This window comes from Stegodyphus dumicola, chromosome 1, assembly GCF_044657685.1.
Source record: "Stegodyphus dumicola isolate Sdum_Otavi_A_Nest chromosome 1, ASM4465768v1".
Taxonomy (NCBI): domain Eukaryota; kingdom Metazoa; phylum Arthropoda; class Arachnida; order Araneae; family Eresidae; genus Stegodyphus; species Stegodyphus dumicola.
In genome coordinates, this window is record NC_140768.1 from 153,418,855 (window position 1) to 153,445,002 (window position 26,148).

General features: G+C 32.7%; 1 protein-coding gene across 1 annotated transcript in view; it reads left to right on the forward strand.

The window, feature by feature from the left end:
* The window catches only part of SrpRalpha (signal recognition particle receptor alpha), a 28,592-nt gene extending 13,100 nt beyond the window's left edge, over window positions 1–15,492 (forward strand). The window contains exons 7-13 of the mRNA XM_035373301.2: window positions 21–118; window positions 5,434–5,546; window positions 7,862–8,121; window positions 9,680–9,893; window positions 11,055–11,140; window positions 11,791–11,967; window positions 13,734–15,492. Coding sequence (XP_035229192.2) covers window positions 21–118; window positions 5,434–5,546; window positions 7,862–8,121; window positions 9,680–9,893; window positions 11,055–11,140; window positions 11,791–11,967; window positions 13,734–13,859 — 1,074 coding nt within the window. The 3' untranslated portion in view covers window positions 13,860–15,492. The remainder of the gene's footprint in view (window positions 1–20; window positions 119–5,433; window positions 5,547–7,861; window positions 8,122–9,679; window positions 9,894–11,054; window positions 11,141–11,790; window positions 11,968–13,733) is intronic.
* Window positions 15,493–26,148: the final 10,656 nt, after the last annotated feature.

Below are 26,148 nucleotides of genomic sequence, written 5' to 3' on the forward strand. Positions count from 1 at the left end.
GTTTAAAATGTGAATATTAGGAAGTTGGAAAATACCGAGGTCCGGTGAAAAGAGTTGAAACATCCGAAAGTGAGGAAGAATCAGAAGAGGAGGAGATTGAAGAGCAGCTCAAGAAAGGGTAATTTTTAATTTCACATAATCATAAATTAAACTTACAAGTACAGCAAGACTTTGCTTAACATTGTTTTATTTAGCGCTGTTTCGGTTTAATGTTCTTTTATTTGAATTGTGGGATTCCCCGAAATTACACGCAGCATTAGATACCCGAAGCAGTTTATTTATGTTTCTTCTTTCCTCTGGTGTTATACGAACGTATTTTTATTGTTTCAAACATTTGTTGACATTATTGTAAGTATAAATCTATACAATATAACGATTGATATATGGTTTTTAGGTTTTATCGTGGGTCATAGTAAAAAACACGAAAAAGTATTTCACTAGAAACTAAAATGCAAGTGATTAGAAGATTAGATACTAGTAAACATCAACCTCAAATTGGTGCTACATTGAATTTGGCAACTTCAACAATAAGGACTATTCTTAAGAATAAAGAAAAAATACTATCATTGGCAACTGCAAATAATCTTCATAACATACATATTACAGGAGGAGCAGCAAGTGGTGATACGAAAGCAGCGGCTGAATTCCCAGCAACATTAAAGACAATAATGGAACGAGGAAACTATCCTCCAGAATTGGGTTTTAATGTTGATGAAACAGGCCTATTTTGGAAAAGAATGCCAAAATGAACATTTCTATCCCGTGAAGAAGAACGTGCACCAGGATTTAAAGCTGCAAAAGATTGCTTTAACACTTCTACTGGGTGGAAATGCAAGCGGAGATTTCAAATTAAAACCACTACAGTCGAAAGTCGTTAATTCGGACACCCATAATTCGGAATGATCTATAATCCGGACCTCAAAGCTAAAAACTTTCTGCGCATGTGCCACGTTGACACATGCGCATAGGCGTTTACGCGTGCGCGCAAGACCTCTTACGACTGCACATTTTTGTGTGCGCAAGCGCAGAATACGTTTTCGCGTATGCGTTTTATGTATAACGGACGGTATAAGCTAAAATTATCTAATTATCTATTTCAGTTAATGTTGATGATTGCATTGTTCCTTAATTTTCGAATTGGATCCGGCTTATTATTTTTTGCAGACTGTAAGAGCAATACTATAAAAGTAAACTTGAACTTTCGATTATGTCAAATAGAATTTCCGATTCTGGAGATCCCAAAGGATCGTACAAAACGAAAGTATGTTTTGATGTCCATCAAACAAAAAGTGGAATTGCTGCAAAAAATGGATAAAGACATGAAGAATGTGACAGAGAGGTTAGTGAAAACGAAAAAATTTTGATTGACAAGTTAGTCGGTATTCTCGGCACAGCAATTAACGGGACTTGAACAGCGGAACTTTGTAAGTGAACAAAAAAATATGTCTGTTTATAGAATTAAAGAGAAAGTATTATCACATAAAATGAAGCAACTTAAACAACTTACATTGAAAGAAATGTTTAATAAAGTAAATAAATAAATATTAAGCTTTTTTTCGGCAAGTTTTGATACCCTTTAGATCATAATTGTTCTTTATTTCATAAATTACGGTTTCATATTTTTAATTTTAGAATTTCTGCATGCCATCTTACGTGATTTAAACTGATGATCTATAATCCGGAATCGCCGAAGTCCCGACAAGTCCGGATTAACGACTTTTGACTGTACTTGTTTACCATTCCAAAAACCCAAAAGTGAAAGGAATATCCAAATCAACTTTACCTGTACTTTGGGAGTCTAATGAAAAACCATGAATAAGTATGACAATTTTCCAGAATTGGTTCACTGAATATTTTTGCCCATCTGTTAAATGCTGTTGCGAAATTTAAAAACTTGAATCAAGAGCATTACTTTTAATTGATAATGCTCCAAGCCTTCCAACAAATTTATCTGACTTAATAACATGCATTCCAGTCAAAGTGGTTTTCTTGCCGCCTAACACAACTGCCTTAATCCAACAAATGGATCAAGGCGTTCTATCAAATTTTAAGGCTTATTGCCTGCGGCAAACATTTAGACAGACGTTTGGAAAAACAGATGGAGAAGAGAAACAATCAATAAGAGAGTTTGGGGAAAACTACATTATCCTGAATGCTGTAGAAAACATAAGCCTTTCTTGGAATGAGGTAACAGAAAAATGTTTGAAAGTGGTGTGGAAGAACATTTAGCCAGATCTAAGCAAGGGCGGTGACACTGGACACTCTTTCTATATGAATGAAATAGTGGAATTAGCAAAACAAACCGGTTTAGATGAGGTAAATGTGGAAGATGTCGAAGAAATAGTGCCAGAAACAGCAGCAAGTCTTTCTAATGATGAGCTCAAGGAATTAGCAGACCAAGAAGAACACAAAAATATTGAAAGTGGTGATTCAGAAGAAGAGCAAAAAGAACTTTCAACAGCGTTTCTAAAAACCAGTTTGACCATTATAACAGAAATTATGGACCAATTTATTAAACATGGCTCAAATTTTGACAGGAGTTTAAAGGCAAGATGGGGTGTTATGGATGCCTTATCCACTTACCAGCAACTTCTTACAGAGTGCAAAAAGAAAAATGCAAATTACATTGGAACCTTCTTGATAAAAAGGCAGAAAATTGGAAATACAGAAGAGACTGAATTATTGTCATAAAAAACATAATTAATAAATTTAATGGCAAAATATCTGACCAATTTTCTACCCATCTTCCCCTAACCCTATTATTTACATGATGAGATAACCTCGTTTAACGCTGTTTCATATTACGCTCTACTTTGATGGAACGTATACCCTGCGTTAAGTAGGGTCTTGCTGTATATCTTGGGCCTTCATTATTGTTGTAGCACAAGGACTATAGATAAAATCACCAGTATATGTCACAAACCAGTGCTTAAATTGGGCTCCGGTGCTTTTCAGTTTATAAGATAAATTACAATTTTAGCCCGAGTGCACCGGAGCCCTAAATAAGATGAGATCTGGTACTTTTTTTATAAAACTAAACCACAATTTAAAGGGGAAAAAATTTAGAATTCCTAACATTTTAGTTTAACAATAAGCAGACCTTGCAATACTTTATTTCCCTAGAAATGCAAACTCATGAGAACATGAGACATTCAAGTGAAGTCCCCTCACTCGCATGCGGAAACCTTTCCCTCTAAGAAAAGCAATAAATTTGGGGAAGTTTCTATCAGAGCGATCAGAGCTTAAATTGGGCCGGAGCCCACTGGATTTCGGCTCCGGTGCTTCTTAATTTTTGTAATAAATCATAATTCTAGCCGGAACGCACCGGAGCCCTGAATAAGAAGGCTGCTGCACTTCTTTCATGTAATTGAATAACAATTTCAGTAGAAATTTTATCTCACATTTTATTTTAACAATAAAATTATATTAAAAATCGCGTATTAAATTTCAATTTATCTCTTTACATTTTATTTAATTTTAATTATTTAATTATTTCAATAAATAATAATTAATTATCTAATATAATTATCAATTAAATTATAATTAATTATATAATATTAATTATTGATTAAATAACAATTTATAAACATTAATTAAATAGCTATTATTTAATTTGATAGTAATTAGCTATTTAATTTTTAAATTATTAATGAGTTTAATAGTCATTTTATTTATTTATTTACTCTTGTTCCTCTTTGCTGATAATCTTCCATAGGGCTCCGGCACTTCTCATCTTAGAAATTAAGCCCTGTCACAAAACATTGTTGAATGTCCAGAAGTCTAGCAGCTGTAGACTGCCTGTAACAAGAACAACTCTTAGTAGACCAAATGTTATTGTTGCATTTTCTTTTTTTCTTCAAAAAATGTCAACAATTTTTGGTCCTTGCATATTTTGCCATTAACCAGTTTTCACAAGTAGAAACCATCACCAAGCAGTGTGATTTATTAATAGTAATTGATGATTTTGATGTCACAACACACATAAGATCTTCACTTTGTTTTATTTAATCATGATTAACTCCTGATAAGCTGGTTTATGTATTGATTATTTAACTAAATTTGATCTATTCCTTACAAATTTATGCTGAAATGATTGGCGTAAGTTTTAGCTTATATTTAAGTTTTCTATGTGAACAGTCCACAATGAACAGCAACTTAGCAGTAAAGGCAGATGAAATATTAATTTTTATTTCAGTAGACATTTGTGGCCGCAAACCAATTGGATCACTACTCGTACCTTTTCAGAGCATTTACATTTTGGATAGCTTTGCGATAAAAAGAGAAGCAGCAAGTAGCAGTCTATCTAGGCTGAAACACAGAAAGCAAGTGCCTTGTGTTCATAATGAATTTTCCCATTTGTGCATTCACACTTATCTTGTCCTTTCCAACTCTGAAGTAAGATATATAAAAATATGACAGAAATTTATTAAATTAAACTTAATTGAAACAAATTGGCATAGCCCTGTTAAAGTCCTAATTTTTATCCTAATACAAGCCAAGACATCTATACTTCATCATTGATGCCACGATTTCCCTGCAATTTCTCTGCATTGCTGTAAACATTTTCCCAATCGCTTTCCAGAATTCAAAGGAATCAAGATTATAAATAACTCCAACTGCTTAATACACTTCATTTTTCACCTGTTGCTGTGCATGAATAAGCAATGCCCTCACTTCACTTTACTTATTTTTCTGCCATCTGAAATGAAAGCTGCATATGCTAAATTGCAAGGTGCCTATTCCACTCATAATCATGTATGAAGAAACTATTGTGTCTCCAAAACTGCTTTATCTAAAAATAAAATTATATTGAATTTGGTGCAAGCTGTCACCTGCAAAGTTTATTTAACCATGACTAAAATGTGATTGGTTTCGTCTTCCCTAGCTGATTAGCCAACTCTATACTAAGTTCTATCAACATACCAACAAAATATTACATATATATTTTAGATAATGTTTTAATTTCAGTTTGCAAAGCCTTAAAATCTTCATTGTAAAGTATATCCCCTTTTTCTTAAAAATAATAGCACAAATGTCCTCTTTTGAAAATGTAGTTATTACAGTATATACTTCTATATAAAAGTGTCATACATTTTTGAACTATGAAATATCCAAGAGGCTGAAAGTGGGATGTAACAACTAAATGCATAAAAATATACAGTATTTCTCTTGTATTTTTCCTCGTAGTTCCTGCTGTAGCTTCATAATAACCAATATCTTATTTGTAAATATTTTTCATTTGTTAAAGGGGGGAAATATGGTAAATGTGAAAGTAGTAATGAGATGTATTAATTGTAATTTTCCAATTTCTTTCTGTGTAGAAGTAGATAAAATCAAAGATTTCATATAAAAAACGTTACTTAGTTTGTCAATTTTTACATGTTATATTTTTTTCTGCTTAGTTTTTTAAGATAATTTTCTTAAATTTTTTAGCCAGTCAAAAGGATATGGCATGTTTAACATGTTCAAAGGCCTCGTGGGTCAGAAGAATGTCACTCGTGAAAATATGCAGCCCATCTTGGATAAACTCAAGGATCACATGATTAGTATGTTTAATTTAATAATTATGTATACATGATGTATTTGTATGTATATGAAGTACAAGTATATACTTGAAAATATTTTTTAATGAAGTTCAAAATAATGAAAATTAAAATTGCATATATATGTATGTGCTTGCAATTTCACATTGTTACAGTGTGTAAAACAGCAGTATGGCTTCTGGCCAAATGAATGCTTGGGCCCACATTGCTACTCGCAGAAATTAAATGTAAATAAAAAAGCATGGGGCTGCTATGCGTGCATTATGATAGCTCTGGTGATAGGGAAATAGGGTTGGGAAAGCCTCAGGTGTTCTTCCTCAAAATGGGGATGAGAGCTTAACAGTTAGCTAAATTCAATAATACCTCAGTCACCTGTGATACTACAGAAGTGCTGACTTAGCTTTTACTTGCACCTGTTGTGACTTATCTTATTTGTCTGACAGTAGTATTAAAACAAGTCTATGAATTTTATCATGGTGAGGAGTGTGGGATTGCATTTATGGTTGGCATGAGGCTTGAGCTTCTTTTGGGTGACACTACATCTTTGGCTAGTGCATTACTATAACCAGACATTTTATCCTATTGTTCCAAGTAAAAGGAATAATAATGATAAAACTAAATTATACCTTTTGACAGAAATTGTAGTCACTTAAGGACTGTTGAAACAACCAGCTTTCAACCACCCTATAGTAATAAAACTGAAACAGGGATTTTTATTTTTTTTTATTTTAGTCATTTAAAGGGACACAGTTTTTAAAAAATAGCAAAACATATTTAAAAAACAGTGGGCATGTGGCCAAGAGCTATAGCCCATTGTCTCATTAACTTGGGTTATATAATAAGTGAGGTTGCCAGAATAGAATTATTACCTAACAATGAAGAAAGTAAGGTTACCAGATTAAAATCATTATCTAGCAATGAAATTGCCAATGTTGATGTAAACCTGTTACTTTGATTCATTTATGTTAAACAATTATTGTACTCATTAACATAATTTAATTTTGTTACTTTATAGCCTGTATTCAAATCGTAGCTACTGAGTTTGTCTTGAATGAATGTTTCATGGCTTTCCCTATATATAACATAGAGTGAATTTCTTATAGAAAATGCTCCACAGAAGCATTTTTCCCAACCCTTCTCTTATGAAAAATGTATATAAATATTGGTACGACTGTTTAGAAATTCCCGTAAACTTAATTGGTAAATCTGCTGGTAGTTAAAATCCTCTGTAGAAATGCTGCTCTATAAAATTCAGCAGAAATTTTATGAACCTTTTCACAGAACAAAATTTTGTAAAAATGTTGCTTTTCAAAATCTCATAAAAATTTGATAAAGCCTTATAGTGATATTCTACTGAAATCTTTAAAAGTTTTCAAATTGCAAAGTTTCAGTTTTTGATGTATTATATGGGTATAGAAGAGCAAAAATAAACAGCTTTTATCGATAAATTTTGCAGCATTTCTTAATGGAAATTTTTGTCTTTTCTCCTCTAGCCTAACATTTTTTAGTTTCTGAATTTATGTAACTTTTTAATAGAATTTTTTGTTCAGCATTGCTTATATAACACAAAAACTGAACCTTGCAGAAATACAAAATCAATTAAAATCATAAACTTAGTTAAAAGACTAAGTTTATGCTGTTAATTATAACATTTTAATTCCTGAAATGATTGCTCTTAGCCCTGTTTTGAAAATTTTTATCACCCCTTACCATGTTATTATTATTATTATTTTTAATCCTACACTAGACCTAGGCATGACTGCCATCAGGACTGGATTTAGTTTTGATGAGATCCTAAGCTATTTGAGATAGAAGGCTCTTTATCAGGGATATTAGACTTTTTTTATTAATACGGAATATAGTACAATTTTTAAAGGTGGGGGCCCTAGATATAGCTTGTGTTCGTAAATCCAGCACTGACCGCCATTAATCTGTGACAGGCAGACCAATAGAATTCAGAAATACTAAAAGAAGTACAATAATTTTTGATGGCATTAGCCATTACCATGTTATTAAGTCCAGAACAAGTATTGAAATGGTCAATATTTTTTTATTATAGCAAAGCAAAATCGTCTAAAAAAGTGTGCCGACATCCTCTGTATACCAGTTTATTTTAGAAATTCTCCCCCACATTATGTAATATTATTCGAAGAACCAACATCTTCTAAAGTTCTTTACTGTTTGTTTTGTACAAAAATATTTCTTTATATCATTGCTGCAATATATATTATCTATGTATCTGTGGAGCATAGTTTTTATTTTTTGTGTAATTATTATAAGAATGAAGTGATTTTTTTTTTTTTTTTTTTTAATCTTAGCTAAAAATGTGGCTGCTGATATTGCTGACAAACTATGCGAATCTGTGGCAACCAAACTGGAAGGTAAAGTCCTTGGTACATTCACTGGTGTAACTTCAACTGTAAAGGCCACTCTTGTTGATGCCCTCGTGCAGTTGCTGTCCCCCAAACGTCGAATCGACATCTTGCGTGACGTGATGGAAGCTCAGAAATCTCATCGTCCTTACACCATCGTCTTTTGTGGTGTGAATGGAGTTGGAAAATCAACCAATCTTGCAAAAGTAAATCAAATAATGCATTTATAATGTATGCATTATACAGAGGCTGTTCGCACATTTTTTAGACGGTTTTGGTAAGCGGTAATAAAAAATCTTTTGCCGCAAAAGAAGTAATTGCAATTGTACTATGTTTTTAAAAGTCAAAATTATTGCCTGTGGCTTGAAAGTTTTGTTTTTATTCAAAATGGCAAATTTAACAAAGCAGTGGTTCGAAGGCTACATTTACGCTCTTTCCGAAGAGAAATATGCATACTCTGTTATCCAAAAATGATGTAAGAGTCATGATTTTGTGATATCTAAAGCGTCGATAGGTAATATCATCAACAAGAAAGAAAAAAAAAAAAAAAAAAAAAAACGCCAAATTGGAGCCTCAAGTGGGACAAAAATTCCAAACAAATATCCAAGGAAAAAACGGACATCTTCGACTATTGCAAAGGTATGTTGTTTAATGTTAAAAGAAAATCCCCCTAGTCAAAGGACAGCTGCAAAATCATTAAAATGCTCGGTGTCCATTGTAAACAAAATGATAAACGTTGATTTTTAAATCTTAAGAAAGCGAAAAAAACACAATGTGCATCGTCTTCTTCCAAAGCATATCGCTCAACGCAGGACACGCTGCAGAATTCTATATGAGAAATACTTATCCAAAGAAAAATGGAAAACAATTGTCACAATAGATGAAGCATGGGTGTATTTAAATGATTGTAACAAAAAAAGAGCCAATTTTTTTCATAAAAGGGGAGAAAAAAATTTAAGTACATGGTTCAAAGAATTGAAAGAAAGTTTTTCTAAGGGATAAATGATTGTTGCTGGCAATAAAATGATTGTTTTTCTTATAATGATAAATGATTGTTTTTCTTATAATGGCAAGTTAAAAATAAAGAGAGTGCAAAAAAATGTCAAGATTAACTCCAAATACTATCAGAAATGTATTTTATCACCAATTTTTCTGAATGAAATACCATCGCTTTACCCACAGTGCCATCAATCTGTGAGACTCCATCAAGACAAAGCTAGCAGTCACGCATCAAAATCCACTGTAAGTTTCCTAAAAGAAACGGAACAAAAAACTGGTATCAAGGCCATACCCTTCACTGATATCTCTATTAAATCTCCCGATGTGTCATCTATGGATTTATGTGCTTTCAGACTTTTAAAAACTGCATTATCCAAACGTTGTCCCAAAACCCTAACAGGACTCTGAAAAGCTGTTTGGGAGGAATGGGATAGAATACCTCTTCTGCCACTTCAAAAGGCATTATTATCCTGGAAATTGCAGTGTCAAAAGATAGTTCAGAATAAGGGATGTCAAATAGAACATTTAAAACACAAGAATTTTATGTAATTTAATTTTGTGAATACAATATACATCGTCTAAAAAATGTGTGAACAGCCTCTGTATATTGGATAATTTAACAAATTTGTCCATCTTTTCCTGTAATTATTTTTCTTGTAATGAATTGGAATATTTGAATATCAGTTTGTAAGTGGTGTTTTGAGAATATTTTAAATGCCTTTTAAATGTTGAATATGAACATGCATGTTTGTGTATTTTTTATAGATTGCATTTTGGTTGATCGAGAATGATTTAAGAGTTCTTATTGCTGCCTGTGATACTTTCCGTGCGGGTGCCGTGGAACAGTTGCGAACCCACACTCGCCATTTGAATGCCCTTCATCCCCCCGAGAGCCACAACGGTCTGCAAATGGTGCAGCTGTATGAGAAAGGATATGGAAAAGATGCAGCTGGAATTGCAATGGAAGCTATCAATTATGGTTAGTTACTTTGATTGATTGACTGATTGATTGTAGTTTGGAATGTATCAGTTGTGCAACTGTTTAAACTTGCATATCATTGCATTTAATTTTTTAACTTGTGTATAATGGCATTTTTATTTATATGAAATTTTCTGTCATTTAAAGGAATATAATTTACTCTATATATTCATGAGGACTTAGTCTGAGAATGAATAGTTACTGAGTCCATCTTATCGTTGAACTAAATTGTTTCTAGTTTCACAGCTATTAGTTTTGCGTTACAATACTCCATACTAAAACTTTGTCAATATGTATTCCATTAGATCATTGCCTACTCTTGTAGTTACTGTGTACAACTTTCATTTATGATAATCATGATACTACAGTATATTGCAGAAATTTCTGCTTTTATGAGACTATGCCATAAATTTTATGTGTTGGGGTTTTCATTTCTATTGAAAATGTCATATTTATGCATGTGCATATTCTTTGATATAAAAAAGAAAACTGCTATAGGCTTATATATGTTTTGCCGTAATTATATTGCTATTTCATTTTTGAACTATAATTCCATGTCATCTTTCATGTTTTCTATGGTTTAATATTCCACACAATTGGCACTATAATTCCATATCAATCTTACTCTTGTAGGTATAGTGTAGCTTTCATTTATAATAAGTAAAAGTCAGAATTTTCTGCTAAACAGATTGTGCCATTGTGAATTCTATATGTTGAGCTTTCTTGTTTCTGCTGAAAATTTCATATTTATACATGTATTCTTTAGTATAAAAAGGAAAACTTCTAAAGGCTCATATAATATATGCTTGTCAGTAATTATGTTGCTATTTCATTTTCAAACTTTAATTCTCTATCATATTTATATAATCAACTATAGTTCCATATTTACATTTTGGAAGAGGCATGTTATGTCAAGCTATTATTATTAAGTGTTGCCAGCCAATAAATTTTATGTGCTTAAAATGTTTTAATTATGTTTCATAAGATTCCTTATTCAGTTTATTGAGATAATGAAATTCCTTAGATTGAATACTTTTGTATTGAAATAAACAGAAAATTATCTGCCAACATTATTTTTTTATTTTTGACTTGAAATGATATATAAAGTATGTATTTTTAATATCAATTTTTATTGACAAACCTATTATTCTAATTTATTAGCCAGAGATATGAAGATTGATGTGGTACTTATTGATACTGCGGGTCGAATGCAAGATAATGAACCTCTGATGCGAGCATTGGCCAAAGTATGTGTAGCAGTTTATCTATTCTCATTAAAAAAAAAAAAAAAAAAAAAGTATTGTATTCATCCTTGAGTTCAGGATGTTAGCATAATGGGGAATAAAATACTGCAAATTAAAAGTAATAACAAATTTTTTAAATCGATTAAATTAGACTGTATGAAGTGTATTTTGATTTCTGGTTAGATGGAAAGAATTATAATTGAAAACAAAACTTTATTATCTGGAACCTCTTCAAACAGTTGTAAATGCATTGCCAACTTTGAATGCATTTTCAAAGTCATTGGCACCTAATTTTTCACCAAGTTAATCAACAGTATTGTTTTGGGTTAAGGAAGCTGTAATAAAGGGATCTTGAACATTGTAATCATTGTGTGATTGAGGTTATATAAAAATGACTCCTGAAACATGGAAAATGTAAAAAGAAATTTCATACAGAAATTACACTGAGAACTTGTAAAGTTAGAAAATAGTTAGAATAAAGTAAGTGGAAAATTTTTGTCTGTTTCCATTGTTATATGTAATTTTCTGTAAATTTTTGTAAATTCTGAGCAATTAATTTTTTTAAAAATAAGTTAAATTTTCTTAGAAAATTGTTTCTGCTTGATAGCTGCCTGCATATTTTTTGTTTATATGATGATAATTGTGTTTCTCAGCTGATCAAAGTAAACAATCCTGATCTGGTAGCTTTTGTGGGTGAAGCTCTAGTGGGAAATGAAGCGGTAGACCAGCTAGTGAAATTTAACCGTGCCCTGGCTGACCATTCCAGTCAAGATAACCCTCACCTCATCGATGGAATAGTGCTCACCAAGTTTGATACCATTGATGATAAGGTATGTTGAATTGTTTCTCATATTGCTTTTAGAGTTGTCATGCTGATGTCAAGCCACAGAAATATACATTATTTTAGAAAAAAATGGATTGAGTTTAAAACTGGATAAAACAATAACTTTGTGTGTAGCATAGATGTTTATTGGAAGTCCAAAGTTTTATTTGAATCTGCGATGCCATTATAAAAGTAATCCTGTTTTTCATGCTTCCTTATAGACTTTTCTAATATTGTTTTTATTTATGCATCCTTATTAGAAAGAATTACATGCAAAGAAATTCTGCTGCCATTTTATAAATGCTGTTTTCCCCCTTTCTTTATGCATTGACTGCAAAAGCAACAGAGCATTTTATGCAAAAATAGATTTTAATAATTGATTAGTATTTAAAATTTAAAGGAATTGCTGGAAGTAAGAGGGATTATTCATTGTTAAAAATAAGTTTTCATCTGAATAATTTCCTTGATAATGTGTATTTCAGACTTAATTTAATAAAGTAAGCTTTTATTTAAAACTGAATAATTAATAAACTAAAAGGACAAAAATATTTTATCATATAGTTTAGTGGGAACAGTTGATGGAACAATTATCTTTACAAAATTCATCTACAGTTTTTATATCGTGAATAATGAAATATGTGGGCGTCTAAACAATGAAATCTATTAATCAAATTTAATTGTCAGAAGCCATTATCTTTTATCAAAAGTGGCCTACACTTTTATGATTCATGATGTAAAATTGCATTTATATCTGAGATAGAGTGCCTTTTGGCTTAGCTTGACACAATCATCCCTGTTGCTATAGTATGGATCTGTCTGTTAACATCTGCAAATCTGGACTGCAGCTTTTGTTCTTCATAATTAAAGCAGTGTAGTACTCAACATAAAGCATTGTATGCCTTAGTCGAAATTGGATATTGGGTACCCTTGGTACTTGGGCTTGAGATTAAGTTGCTTTTTAAATTTGCCCTCTGTTGAGAAGATGTAATACATGATGTGCGTCTGTCTCAAGAACTGCGGTTGCCGGTATGCTGGAGGTGGCAACTGTTATAACAACAGAATTTATGCGTTTCAAGCAGAGGTGAGTCAGAGGAAAGTGATTGGTATTTTGTTTTTGGGGAAGGTAGGACTTGGGAGAGACATAACAATATAATGAAGATTTTACTTAAAAGTGTATATTGCCAACTCATTGTTAAGTGCATCAAGATAGCAAACTTAAATGCCTTTTTCCTAGACATTCCTCCAAAAATGGATTAAAGCTCATTTCTATGTCAACAGACATCTGTGAGCATTTTGTTTTGAGGTGTTCTTGTGGTAAACAGACAGTATAAAAGGCTCTTCCTCTGTGTCTGGCATGTCACCAATTTTGTCGCCAAATGGGCGATTTCACATCAAATCTAGCAACCGTAAACCCGCTTGAGGCGGAAGCTATCTTATGGCAACTGGGCATTTCATAACAATATTTTATTTATTGGTTTGGTGTATGTGCTCAGAAATATTTAGAACTAAATTATGGGAATTACTATTGTTCATTTTCGCATAAATGCACCTGTAGATAAAATCGTAGGTGACCTTGGCTTTGATCTTATTACTTTCGAAACAAGTTAGTTATAGTGTATCAGTATGGATAGAGTTGATTTCTTATTATAAGGATGGATATACGTAAACAATATCCTTATGCACGGTATCCTGTTGTGACAGGTAAATTCTGTGTATTTATCTGTAATTGATATTTTATTTTCCTTTTTAATAATTTTTTTATTTCTTTTTTAGGTTGGGGCTGCTATATCAATGACGTACATAACTGGTCAGCCGATTATCTTTGTTGGTACTGGACAAACTTATACTGACCTCAAAAGCCTTAATCCTAAAGCTGTTGTTCATGCTCTTATGAAATAAAAATATATAAACTATTAATTAATCAAAGTTTTACTCATGCATGTAAGCCTTGCCTATTCAGACTGTTTTACAAAAACTCTAAATGTACAAAACTTAAGATTAAGAATATGCATATAAATGGAGTTCACTTTCTGTAGTTTTAAAATATTTAAATACTTTACGCCTATTTTGGAACTGTAATGTCGTAAAAGTTCGTTAAATAAATTTAGAATTGTTTTGAATATGCTGCTAAACTTTTCAGGGCAGAATTTATATATATATATATATATATATATAATTTATACATAAATGAAGTTCTCTAGATTAAAAAAATATTTGTTTCTTAACAAGTACTTGATTTTGTATTAAAACTAGTCATTAAAACATTTAATATATAAATCAGTATTCTATCATTGAAAGTTTCTACTAAAATGTTGGCTTCTAAATGTAATTTTATTTTGTTTATTAGTTTTTAACTAAAGGAAATTGGATGTGTTTCATTTAGATTGCTGTTTTTAATACTTCTTTTTATTTAAAATTCTCATTTTTGTAGTTCAAAAATAATTTAAAACATTTAAATTATACAATTAAATTCTGCATAGTAAAAGCTTATGTAAAGTACTTTCAAGTGCATTAGACCTATAGACTTAGAGAAGTAAAATATTTTACCTGGTTGCTCATCTCTGATACAAAAATTTTTAACTCGGGTAATTTTTTTATTAAAAATTATTGCATTTTATATGCAGATTTTTTGCACCCATTAGTAATTGTTTGGTATGTTATTCTGCATCTTAAGTTCTGGTAATGTTTTATTTTCTTATAACTGAACACAAAGCAGTTTTTTTTTTTTTTTTTTGTCTTTTCTGAGTTACTGAGTACTTGTGTATTAATGTGGTAAAATATGGATTCTGATTTAATTCACTTGTAGTTAAATTTCATTTGTCAAAAGTGGATTAATTGACATTATTATAAATAATTTGGAAATATTTGTATAAAATTATATTCATTCTTTTAGTCCCTTATGAATCAATCATATTACATTTTTTACATATTTTATGCTGCTTTATCATTAACAATCTCTGAAAATTTAAACTGCTATTTTTATATGAAAAACTGATCTATTGGAAAAGGAAGAATTCAAAAGTTTATACAAAGGAAAGGCAGTTGTTTAAGAAATATAAATTATTTTAATTAATTTTTTGCTATGAGATAATGCTGGAATGTGAACCTAGTAATTTATAACCGCTGCTAAAATAAAGTAAATGCTACTTGCTGTGTCCTCTCCGTATGATCACATGAGTTTTTAAAGTTATGAGTTAGATTTTCGAAGTTTTTTGCTGACAGTAGAAAATTAAGTAAGTTGATTTCAGGCATTAATACACAAATACCATTTATTATTTGTAAGTTATATTTATTACCTTTAAATTGTTACTTACCATGCTGTGTTTGAACTGAAAGAACTGAATTTATGACTGTTAAAAGCATTCCAATTTTATACATTATTGCATGGTTTTGCAAAATGGTTTTTATTTATAGTATAACCTCCTTTCCACCTAAGGAAATATTTGTGAAATCAAAAGAGAAAAAATTATGGTTTTGGAAAGTTATATATATTTTCGAGATTAAATAAAAAGCTACTTATATAAAATAGAAAGAGTTTTTTTTTAAACATTTTTCATTGATATATCAATGTAGTCTGGAAATTAGCATTAGCATTATGGCATTTCTTGCTTTACCTCTAACTATGGTGTGCAGTCACATTTATATTAGCTTAATTAATGGAAGAAATCTAGCATTTTTGAATTTTTCAATAAAATGTGTTGTACTTTAGTTCATTAAATTAATTTTAATTGCAGGGTTAAAAATTTTTCAAAAAAAATTTATTTTTAATATTACCAATTCATATGGCAACAATTTCTCTTTCACAGTATAAATTATTAATATTAATCTTATATGCTACAAAAATTTTTCAATCTAAATATTTCTTTTAAAAGAAAAAAAAAGCATAAAATTACTTACATTATTGGTCTGAGCAGTTTATACAAATGATTAATTTAGTAATTCATCCCATGTACAGCCCAAACATGTTTATTGCACCTTGATTGAACATTTACAGTCTTATTTTTCTTGCACTGTTCAGTCTTATTTGCAGAAAGGACATCTTTTAGGCTTCTCATGGGAGCAAGAAGGTTCTTTGAGGAAGTGTAATTTTCATGTAGCTGTTTGGCCACATCTAAAATAAAATCACAATCGCTAATGTTTGTATTATCTGTATTAATCTTATAAATGATGCATTTATTGCAGATAAATCAGATACTAAAAAGCGCATGTGCTGGCCAACATGGACTTGAAGGTTTGATGTAATATTTTGGGGGCATTTGATCCAAAACATCTATTGTATATTTGATTGACCAAAAACTCATGGCTTCATTTTTTTTCATCATTTCATTTATTCTTCTTAGTTGGATGAAATGAATTCAAGAAAAGGACATTTTTATTCTCTTTTCCTTGATGTGATGGGAGAGATATATTATCATGTTTGACAATTTTATTAGAATGTAATTAATCTTTTGTATTCTTCAGCAAAAAAGGGATCTCTTTGCGCGATTCACTGTGCAGTCATAATGAATACCTTTATTTCTCAAATATTTTACTAAAGTCAAAGAAGTAAAAAAATTTACCATTGAATTGAAGAAGTAACATTTCTTCTGTTGTTATAATAAAGCTGAGTTGACCAATAAATGGCATGCTCCGCAAAATTTTGTTCAACTCGTCTGCTTTCTACTCTTCTCAAATAAGGGTATCCATTTACTATGTACTTTATTTCAGCTTACAATCAAAATTTTGTGCTGAATTTACTGGGTTTTTAGCAGTGTGTACGGAATAAAATGACATATTGCCTTTGTAAGGAACAATTAATTATTAATTTTAATGTTTTCATCTGGCTTTTAATACAATAAGTAATTTTCGTTCTCGATAAAGGTGTTCCATATCTCTAAAGCAAGAGCAGGGACAGGAAAAGGTAGGCGGAGCACCAGAACTTCGCCTAAGGATGTATGGGTTTTGCTTTGTTACACTACTGTTTTAGCACAACATCCATCACAGAGCATACTGCACCTTGCACCACGGGAAACAGCTCAGCAAAGAATACAGTACACAATATACAGCATTCTCACCTTTGTCCTACTGAGTGCCCCTTTCATTTTATGGTCTCCATAATGCATTCTGCATTTCTTTATGTACAATTCTAGTTATTTTATTTTGAAATACCAGTTGATAGTTTGATAATGCCTTGGTACATTTTTTATTCATTTCATTTGGATCAAGTAATCTTTTTGATCTAGTTGACTTTAGATCAAAGTGAAAATATTTCATTATTTTCAAGAATCTGTCCCTAGGTATTGTTCCTCTGAAGATTTTTGGATCATAAACTCAAAACAGAAAATCATTTGGCCGCTGAAGCACCACAAGCATGTAATAGAGCAGTGAAGGTGTTTACCTCATCAAGCGACAAGCTCCAATTTAAATTTCCAAACTTTTGATGTGCCTGCAGTTCTGTGCATTGCTGTGTATGACACAATTTGCTTTCATTGATAAGACATCTCCATGCACTACTGGTGCTCCCATCAATTACTTTTCTTTCGCCACTCCAATGGGATAGTGGTTAGTGACTGCGACTATCATACTGAAGGGCCCGGATTCGAATCTCAAAGAAGGCATAGATGTTGTAAATTTATAGGGTCTTTGTGGTATGGGGGCACTGTAAATAAATGGCTAGTAAAAAGTCCTCTCATGTGGATTGCTTGTAGGGAAAAAGCAGTGGAAGACCCTCAATCTCACCCCCGTGCGGTTCTGTCCCTGAAAACTGGGGTGGAACTGGACAAAATTGTCATGACACTTGTATGATGTTCGTGTTTCTTTCCAACGACAGGCATAATCATGTGCTCCTTGCTATGATGAATTTCATGGACTTGCTCTGATATCAGATGAGCAAGAAAAGTCGCACCAACTTTTATTTGCAAAAATAATTGGCCCTTCTGCTTCTTTCAAAACATTTTGTCCAGTGAATTTGCTGAAGTAATTTGCTTTTTCTGCATTATATCATCGTTTACTGTTTCTTCATCTTTTGATTGACTTCAAAACATCTAATTTTTCTTCATTTTCTCATTGGTCTATGGCTTATTCCACACCTTTGTTGTCTTTTTGGACCATGATTGCTTCCTCGCTGCTGACTAAATTTTCATTCAAGGCTAAATCCTTAATCTCTTGGACTTCCTTTTGTTAGAATTTTGTTATGGAATCAATACAATATGGAAATGGTTAAGGAATGTTTTGTTCTTCCTGTGAACTAGATAGTGAAATGAGGCCTGTTGGCGCAGTGGCTAGTGCATCGTGCAGCAGCGCCACAGGTCCAGGGTTCGAACCCTGGGCTATCGACTCAGCCTTTCATCCCTTGATTTCCATCCATTGGATCAATAAAATGAGTACCAATTTTGCTTGAGAACTAAATACTGGGGGTCCTGCAACCCAGCTGACCACTTGTTCAGGGCATATATGCTTATGCACCCCGGGGCCCACGGTCAAGAAAGCATATTTTGGGGCACTGCAGGCCTTGGCCCATTAGGGCTGTTTATGCCACTGAGTTTAGTTTTTTAGTTGGTGAAATGTTATGGTACTTCCCTTTTGAAGGAATAATAGAACTGTGATTTTATTAACTGTATTTACTTGTTGTTGTTGGAATAATCCAGTCTTCATCAGATGAAATAGAATAAATTTCCATATTAGCTCATTCTATTTTAGACGAGAAATTTGTGAACCGGAATTGTCATCGGATAATTCTTCTGAAGTTTTTACCATTTTTTATTCTGATAGATATTCTTCTTACAATAGTCCTAATTCCAGTTCTACTAGTCAACATGACTAATAGAAAAAAAAAAATACAATGAAAAAAGTTACAATAAATAGAAAAAGTGTTAAGAAGCCTTGAACAACTGTATGTGAAATGAAGAGTACTGTGTGACACACAACAAGGCGAAGAAACTGTTAAAAGTTTAGACAGACAAGAAACATGAAACCCATTTGAGACATTACTACTTCCATTCTAACCAGGTGTTGAATAGTATCTGGCATGAAAACTAAAAGAAAACCAAAACAAATGGCATGAAGATGCAGTGACACCAAGCCACGTTAGACTTCTACTAAACAAGAAAAAACAGTCAAATGACCACTAGCCATAATTCTGGGTTTGTACAGTTATATACAAAAATAATAATTTAAAATAGATGATATAAATTGTTTTGCCAACTTTGTATGTTGGCCAAACGGCAAAGTCGCTAAAACACTGGTAGTTCGACCTGTGTATGATTTCTGGCAATCCGGCTGGCTGCATGGAGGTTTTCGTGATTTTTTCCGTGTGTGAAGTGAATGTGAGTGAATTTTCTTTAGAAGGTCTTCCATGAAGGCATCTCTACCTTTCGGCAGACTAGCACGTTAGGGCCATCCTTTAGGCAGATAGCTCTTGTATACTTTGCCATAATTAAATAAATTAAATCAAATCATCTTGGAATATATTTAGGAAAAGTTAAAATATATTAAAATGTTTTAAAGTTAAATCCAAAAAATGCAAAAAGTTTGATATCGGTTTCGATCAAAATAACCGTTTCCGTAATTCTAATGTTAATATGCAGGGTGATTGATAATTAAAAGTTCCACTTTCGAAAGGCTGTAACAATAAAGCTACTGGTCGGAGTGACCTGAACATGCACGAAGCAACGGTAATTTGTCTGACAAGAGAAATAATGATAGTTTAAAATTTTTATTGGTGCTGTATTTATCCTAATATGTTAAAAGACATGACATGCGCACCTTTTATTAATAAAAACATGGAGTAAAAAACATAGTTCAGAATTTTATCAGTGGATGGTGCAATATTTTTCATGGTATGCTAATTAAAAGACGTGACATGTGCACCATATATTAGCCGAAAGGCCTAAACTTCATCTTAACTGATAAAATTTCGTTTTGTGCAAATACCAGCAATTAAGTATTATATTTGTGTTTAGTTCCCATTATTCTGCATCTGAGAAGCTCGTCATCAATCTGTCAGTGAAAGATGGGGTTCTGCTTGAAAAGCTATTTTTACAAGAACAGTGACTGTGCTTTAACTCCCCTGAAGAAATTTGGAACCATTAATGGGTATAAGACGTTTCTGTGGTCCAATGTCTGTCAAAAGTTTGCGTGAAGATGATTCGTAAATTCAAAGAGATCGTTTCATTTGACATGAGATCGAAACATTCTGCAGTGCCATTCAAAATTATGCGCGTTCAGGAGTTTCTTCCTACTGACCTGTCAAAACGACAAACTTTAGCCATACATTTCCCTCCTCGGATGGAAGTGGGAATGGAAAATTTTGTGGACAGACAGAAGCCCATTTCCAACTCCAAGATTCTGTTATAAAACTCAGAATTGAGGACACTGGACTATCTTATACCCATTGCTAGTTAACATCTTGAGGGCAGCTGAAGCACATTCACATTCATTCTTGTAAAAAAGCTTCATAAGCAGAACCCGGTTCTTCATTGACAAAGTACTGACAAGCTTCTCAAGCACAAAATAATAACTATCAACTGCATGTACTTCATGTTTTTATCAAGTCTAATATGTGGTTTAATATCAAGTCATAGTCTGATATGCGCATGTCACGTCTTTTAATTAGCATATTATGACGATCACCTATTGATAAAATTTTGAACTATTTTTTCCTTTCGCCATCACATTGCCATTGCTTCAGGTTACTTTGACCAGTGGTTCATTTTTTACAGCCTTTTGAAAGTGGAATGTTAATTATAATCACCCATAAAAACCTGCTGCAATAAATTAATAATTTTAATTACCTACTCAAAATACATTCTAGTAATATTTTTTGTTCTCAGATATATTTAAACTCTATTTTGTGGTAGATAACACAATTTGAATAATATTTTTTGAACATTTTTTAAACTTGTTATTTTAAATTCAGAAATTTGGGAGATATTATATTTATAAATATTTAATTGTAAATAAGAAGAGAAATTGTAGTTAGCTCACCAAAAAGTTACCAAAAGCTGTGGCTCCAAGAAAAATCCAACATATGCATATTCAGTAGTTTTTACGAGTTCGAATAAAAAACTATATGTTAAATAATTTCGGAAATTTTAACACAGTTTTAAAAAACTAATTAAATTGAATGAGGTGATAAATTAGGCTAAATGCGAAATAAAATGTAAATTACAAAACACAGTAAAATACTAATCGATGGAACAAGTTAAAGGCAAAAATTAAAACACAGTAAAAAACCAATTGATGAAACAAGTTAAAAAACATATTAAAAATTAAAAAGCGAAAATGGTAAATTAGCTCAATTTGAGGTCTACTCTGGCTTTTCAAGGGAAATTTCTGAGTGAACATCGAACCAAGCTAACTCCATTACGCATTTCGCTGAAACAGACAATTGAAACTTTGCGTTACAAAATTTTTTAATTAATTAAATAAACTGCCCTAAAAATTTTTTTAGTCTCAATTCTCTGTTTTACTTACTTTTTACTGTGCAAAGAATTGAAATTAGGCGACTTGAAATGCAAAAGTTGAAATTCTTTAATCATTGCAGCTTTCCATTCAAGAAAAGTAGTAGTAGGTAAATTGGATCTATTACTAGCTAAAATGATAAATTTATCAAGATCATTATTGAATTGTTTGAGGCAAAAGTGCTTATTAATACTGAAAGTAGGACGAAATTTGGTGCTAAGTTGCTTAAGGGCACGCAATTCTAGGTCTTCAATGATATTGAGATCTCCAGTAACAGCATGTTGGTGAAAAGGATCTACATATTTATTGTAAATAGGAAGTTGGCAATTACATATGCTATCTTCTTGAATAACGTGGTGGTTGATAGCCAGTTGACCTAATGTCTTTTCAAATTTAAAACAGGGCTTAATTTGAAGTTGTTGGTCAGGAAGCAAGTGTTGATATTTTTTAAATATGCTTGGAATTTTTAACTGATCATAAGAGGGGTGCTTGAATTGTATAGTACAAAAAAGTTTTTTCTGAAAAAAATTACTTTTCTTTAGTTTAAAATTGCAAAAGTCTATTATCAGATCTTTAACTATTTGGAAACATTGAGATTGTTGATCAATTATTTTAATAAGATGTGTATCAAAAAAAATTATTGTAATGTGCCTGGAAATAAAGATGGTAATTAGCTGAACTTTATTTGGTATCAACGTCTTCGTCCCGTCTTTCCGCTCTGCTATCACGACTACGCATCAGAATTATTTACATATACTCGTACAATATACACACGTTTGGTGCAGCCGATTGCAATAAAAAAGGAGGTGCATAACTACCTGTTATAACAGTTCCATATACAAAGTTTCCACGTTCTACGGCTGATCGTTTTTCAGTTATGCGAGATAATACTTAAAAAGTTCCCTCTAAATCTATTTTACAATCCATTTTGGAAAAAAATAGTCCATTATTCTGTTCATACGAAGAAATGTCATCCCCAAAATATTGTCTAAATGGATTCAATAGCGGTCAGAACGGATATTTTCATTGAAATATGGTGTCCAGAATTTTTCGCTATCACAGTACTTCCTTTACTTTGTACAAGGAAGTAAAAAATGCACTTAATTCCATGCTATGTCCAATTAAAACCATTAAGTATTTTTATAGAATTACATTATATGTTTTTTATTTTCCACTTTTTAAATACATAGACTATATATAACGTTTCGACGTTAGTCTCTTAACGACTCGACGTTAGTCTAGCATATTAATCTAATCTAGCAGGGCTTTCCAAACACTTTCAGTACGCGTCACAATTACAGTTTTGTTATTTTTTCACGGCGCGGCAGTTGCAATATTTCTTCTATAGCGTCTGTAGAGACATTAGGTCATTCGCCGGCACTCGAACCTGGACCTCTGGAATACGCGCTGAATGTGCTAACCACTGCACCACAAAGGCATGCAGAAAGCAGGGAGTAAATACCTTATAAGTTAATCAGGCACAGAAATGAAAACAACATTTTAGTGAAAGAGTATAATAAGTTTAGTGTGTAAGAGACATTAGGATTTTTTTGGAAGGAGGAAAGATGAAAAATGAGCAAACGCCTTTGCCGAGAATCGAACCGCGGACCTCTGGAATACACGCCCAGGGTGCAGAACCACTACACCACGAAGGCGGAAGAAATACCTTATATGCTCCCCTTTTTAAAGGGTGACTGGGATTTTAAGGGGACCCAATCACCAAATCCTGGGTGTGGAGAATCCTCATCCAACACCCTTTTAGTTCGGGCGCCACTGTAGAGACATTAGGATTTATTTTTGGAAGCTGTAGAGAGGAAAAATTATCAACCGCCTTCGCCGGGAATCAAACCATGGACCTCTTAAATACCGGCCCAGCGTGCAGTACCACTACACCGCGAAGGCACGCTAGGAAAGCGGGAGAAATACCTTATAAATGTATAAGAAAACTTGCAAATCAAATGCTCACAAAAGAAGCTTTCAATAGCAAATTAGAAAATCATTGTGACAGATGAGCTTGTTGATCCCCACAACAGTTTTTGATATCGCGGGAGATGGCTTGATACAGCTATTCTAACCTCTTACTCCGCACTAATTTTCGAACGATATTTGGTCTTTTTTAGAGCAAAAACTAAAAACCAAGATAAGACCACACAAAGGGAATGAGAATTCGTAGAGCTTTTGAACTTAGAGTTAAGTACTTGATTCTGATTGAAATCTAAAACACCATTAAATATGAGCAAGCAAATTTTGATGTCAGGCTGTTGTCGCAAGAGAGTGCAGTTAAATTCTCTTCTTGCGAAGTGAGGTCCTGAGGAGCTTGAGAATGAAAAGGATTTTCGATTCTATATATATTTCTCTATATTATCTTCCGCAAAGTGTTTTGCGAACCAGTCCGTGAGCTTTGAAAGGTGTTCCATGAAAAGAAGCAGCAATTCCTATAGAATAAAGACTTTAGAAGAAAGCTGTGTATTGGTACAATGTAGGAAAACTGTCTTGAGCATCAGCGTCATTCAATTTTTTTTATTCACAACGGAAGCTTTCGTTTAAAAGCTGAAATCATTTCTACAAATTCCGAGATGTGCATACATTGCCCGGTAGAGATAGATTCAAGACATTTAGTTTGTCAAAAATGTCGCCGTAATATGCTAATTTCAGCAAAAAGTCTGATTCTACAAGGTACGTAGCGATCGCATGACTTTCCTCTTGCAAAAAAGTACTTACTTAGGAGCATACTTTCGAGCGCAAAGATGTTTTTAAAAAACAACAACACATCGGTCAGTTTGGTCTTTCGTCTACTTAAGTAAAACCAAAATGAAAGTAACTTATCTTGTAGTTACGGTATTGTTCATTTTTTTCTCGTTTGCCAGTTGTTCATGTCTTGTCACTCAAACTTGAACTATCGGTACGCTTATGTAATAATAATAAAAAAAAATCATTTTGAGAAATATCAGTAAGGATTTATCGATTTATTGCAGTATTTTGTCGAGATCGCGACGTTTTTTTTTCATAGACGGATAAGATTGTTTGACCTTCCCTACCCGTTCTTGAGTTTCAAACTGATGGTCGCGAACGAAAAAAAAAAAAAAAAAAAAAAAAAAATATAGCCAGTAGATGCCAATGTTGAGAAGTCAAATATAGCAATCCTGTGAGATGTTTATTTAAGTTATGGCAAAGAACTCGCGGATTATCTGCTTGGGGGGGGGATGCCTTCGTGGAGGACTTTTTAAGAGAAGCTGGCTCTTATATACGTTACACATGGGGAACACTACGAAAACGCCCTTGCAGCCAACCCGTTTGTCGGGATTAGAACTCCAGTGTTCAGCGACTTTACAGCTCGGCCGCTGCTGGGCCTCGAAAGAAACTGGTGCAAAAAAATTATAAAAGAATAATCGAGTAGCAATCTGACGCAAGGACATAGAATTACTGCAAACTGGAAAAAACTAAGTGATTGAATGAAATGGTGCTTTAAAAAACGAAATTTAGAACAAGAATTACTTAAAAGGAAAAATAAAATTGTTAAAAATATAATTTAAATACAACTACATGACCACATGAAATACAAGTAGTGAGTAAAACTTAAAGAATTATTGTTTTAAGAAATAGAATGCAATTGGTGAAAAATCGGCCGAGCGTACAGCGCGTCCGGTCTCTCCGCGAAGCAAGGAATGGGCGCGGCGAAGCACACTTTAGGAACCCCGCAACACGCTATAAAATGTTTCGCCATTGCACCTAGGCCATTTCCATTCATAATTGCTGTAGATAAACCTATTACACTTTTACAAGAGGCATTTCGGTTGAAATTTTGTTTTTAGTTATTATCTGTGGATGGTTGCTCCAGCGGTTGCTTATACGTAGCTGTAAACATGACTTCACTTTAGAATTAAGTTTTCGTATGGAATATTTATAAAAAGCTTCGTTGCAATAAAATACGGGGACAGTAACTGCCTACATGGTTTGATGAGTGAAAAGCAGAAGCAGTATGCCAATTCCTGCCCTATCTGCAACAACTCAGGAAAGAGGAGAGCGAGGTTTTAGAAACAAATAAAACGGCTCGATCTTTTGTTTAAAAGACCATAGCCAGAAAAAACATCGCAGCGGCCAAAAGCTCAAGGCAGCTCCGCAGTCATGAAAATCATGTTCGGCGTGTTGTAGAGCGCATAAAGCATTTTGGCTGTGGAATTCGAGGAACTTGGTAACGAACGAACGAAAAAAACTATGCAGTTTTTCGGTGATAAAAGCAGGCAGTTGACAGGAGGCCGAGTTTTTTCTTCAGAGGTAAGTAACTTCAATTTTTTCTGTAGTTGTTATGTGGTGATTCTCCGACAGTACATGTCACACGTCCAATCTTTTCAAAGCTTAAATTGCTCGGGAGCGCAACGACGTCCGATTGCGTTACTTTCTAAATCTGGAGATAAATTATAATTCTAGTGGAAGTGCACCGGAGCGCTAAATAAAAGGGCTTCGGCACTTCTTTTATGTGACTGGAAGAATAATTTTAGCTGAAAATTCTTTTAATCTAAAAAATGTCTTAAATCTAAAAAATATTAAATTAAATGACGATTCTAAGTTCTGAGTACATATCTCCCTTTCCATTGGAAACAAAATCTTGAGCGGAGGAGGAGACTTTTAAGGAAAGAGAAAGCCCCACTCAAATGTCAAAAGCTTATTTTCTAGGAAATTTAATGAATTTAAGACAACGAGCAAATTTTTCGTTCCGTAGCTAGTGTCGGCTAATCTTTAGAATATG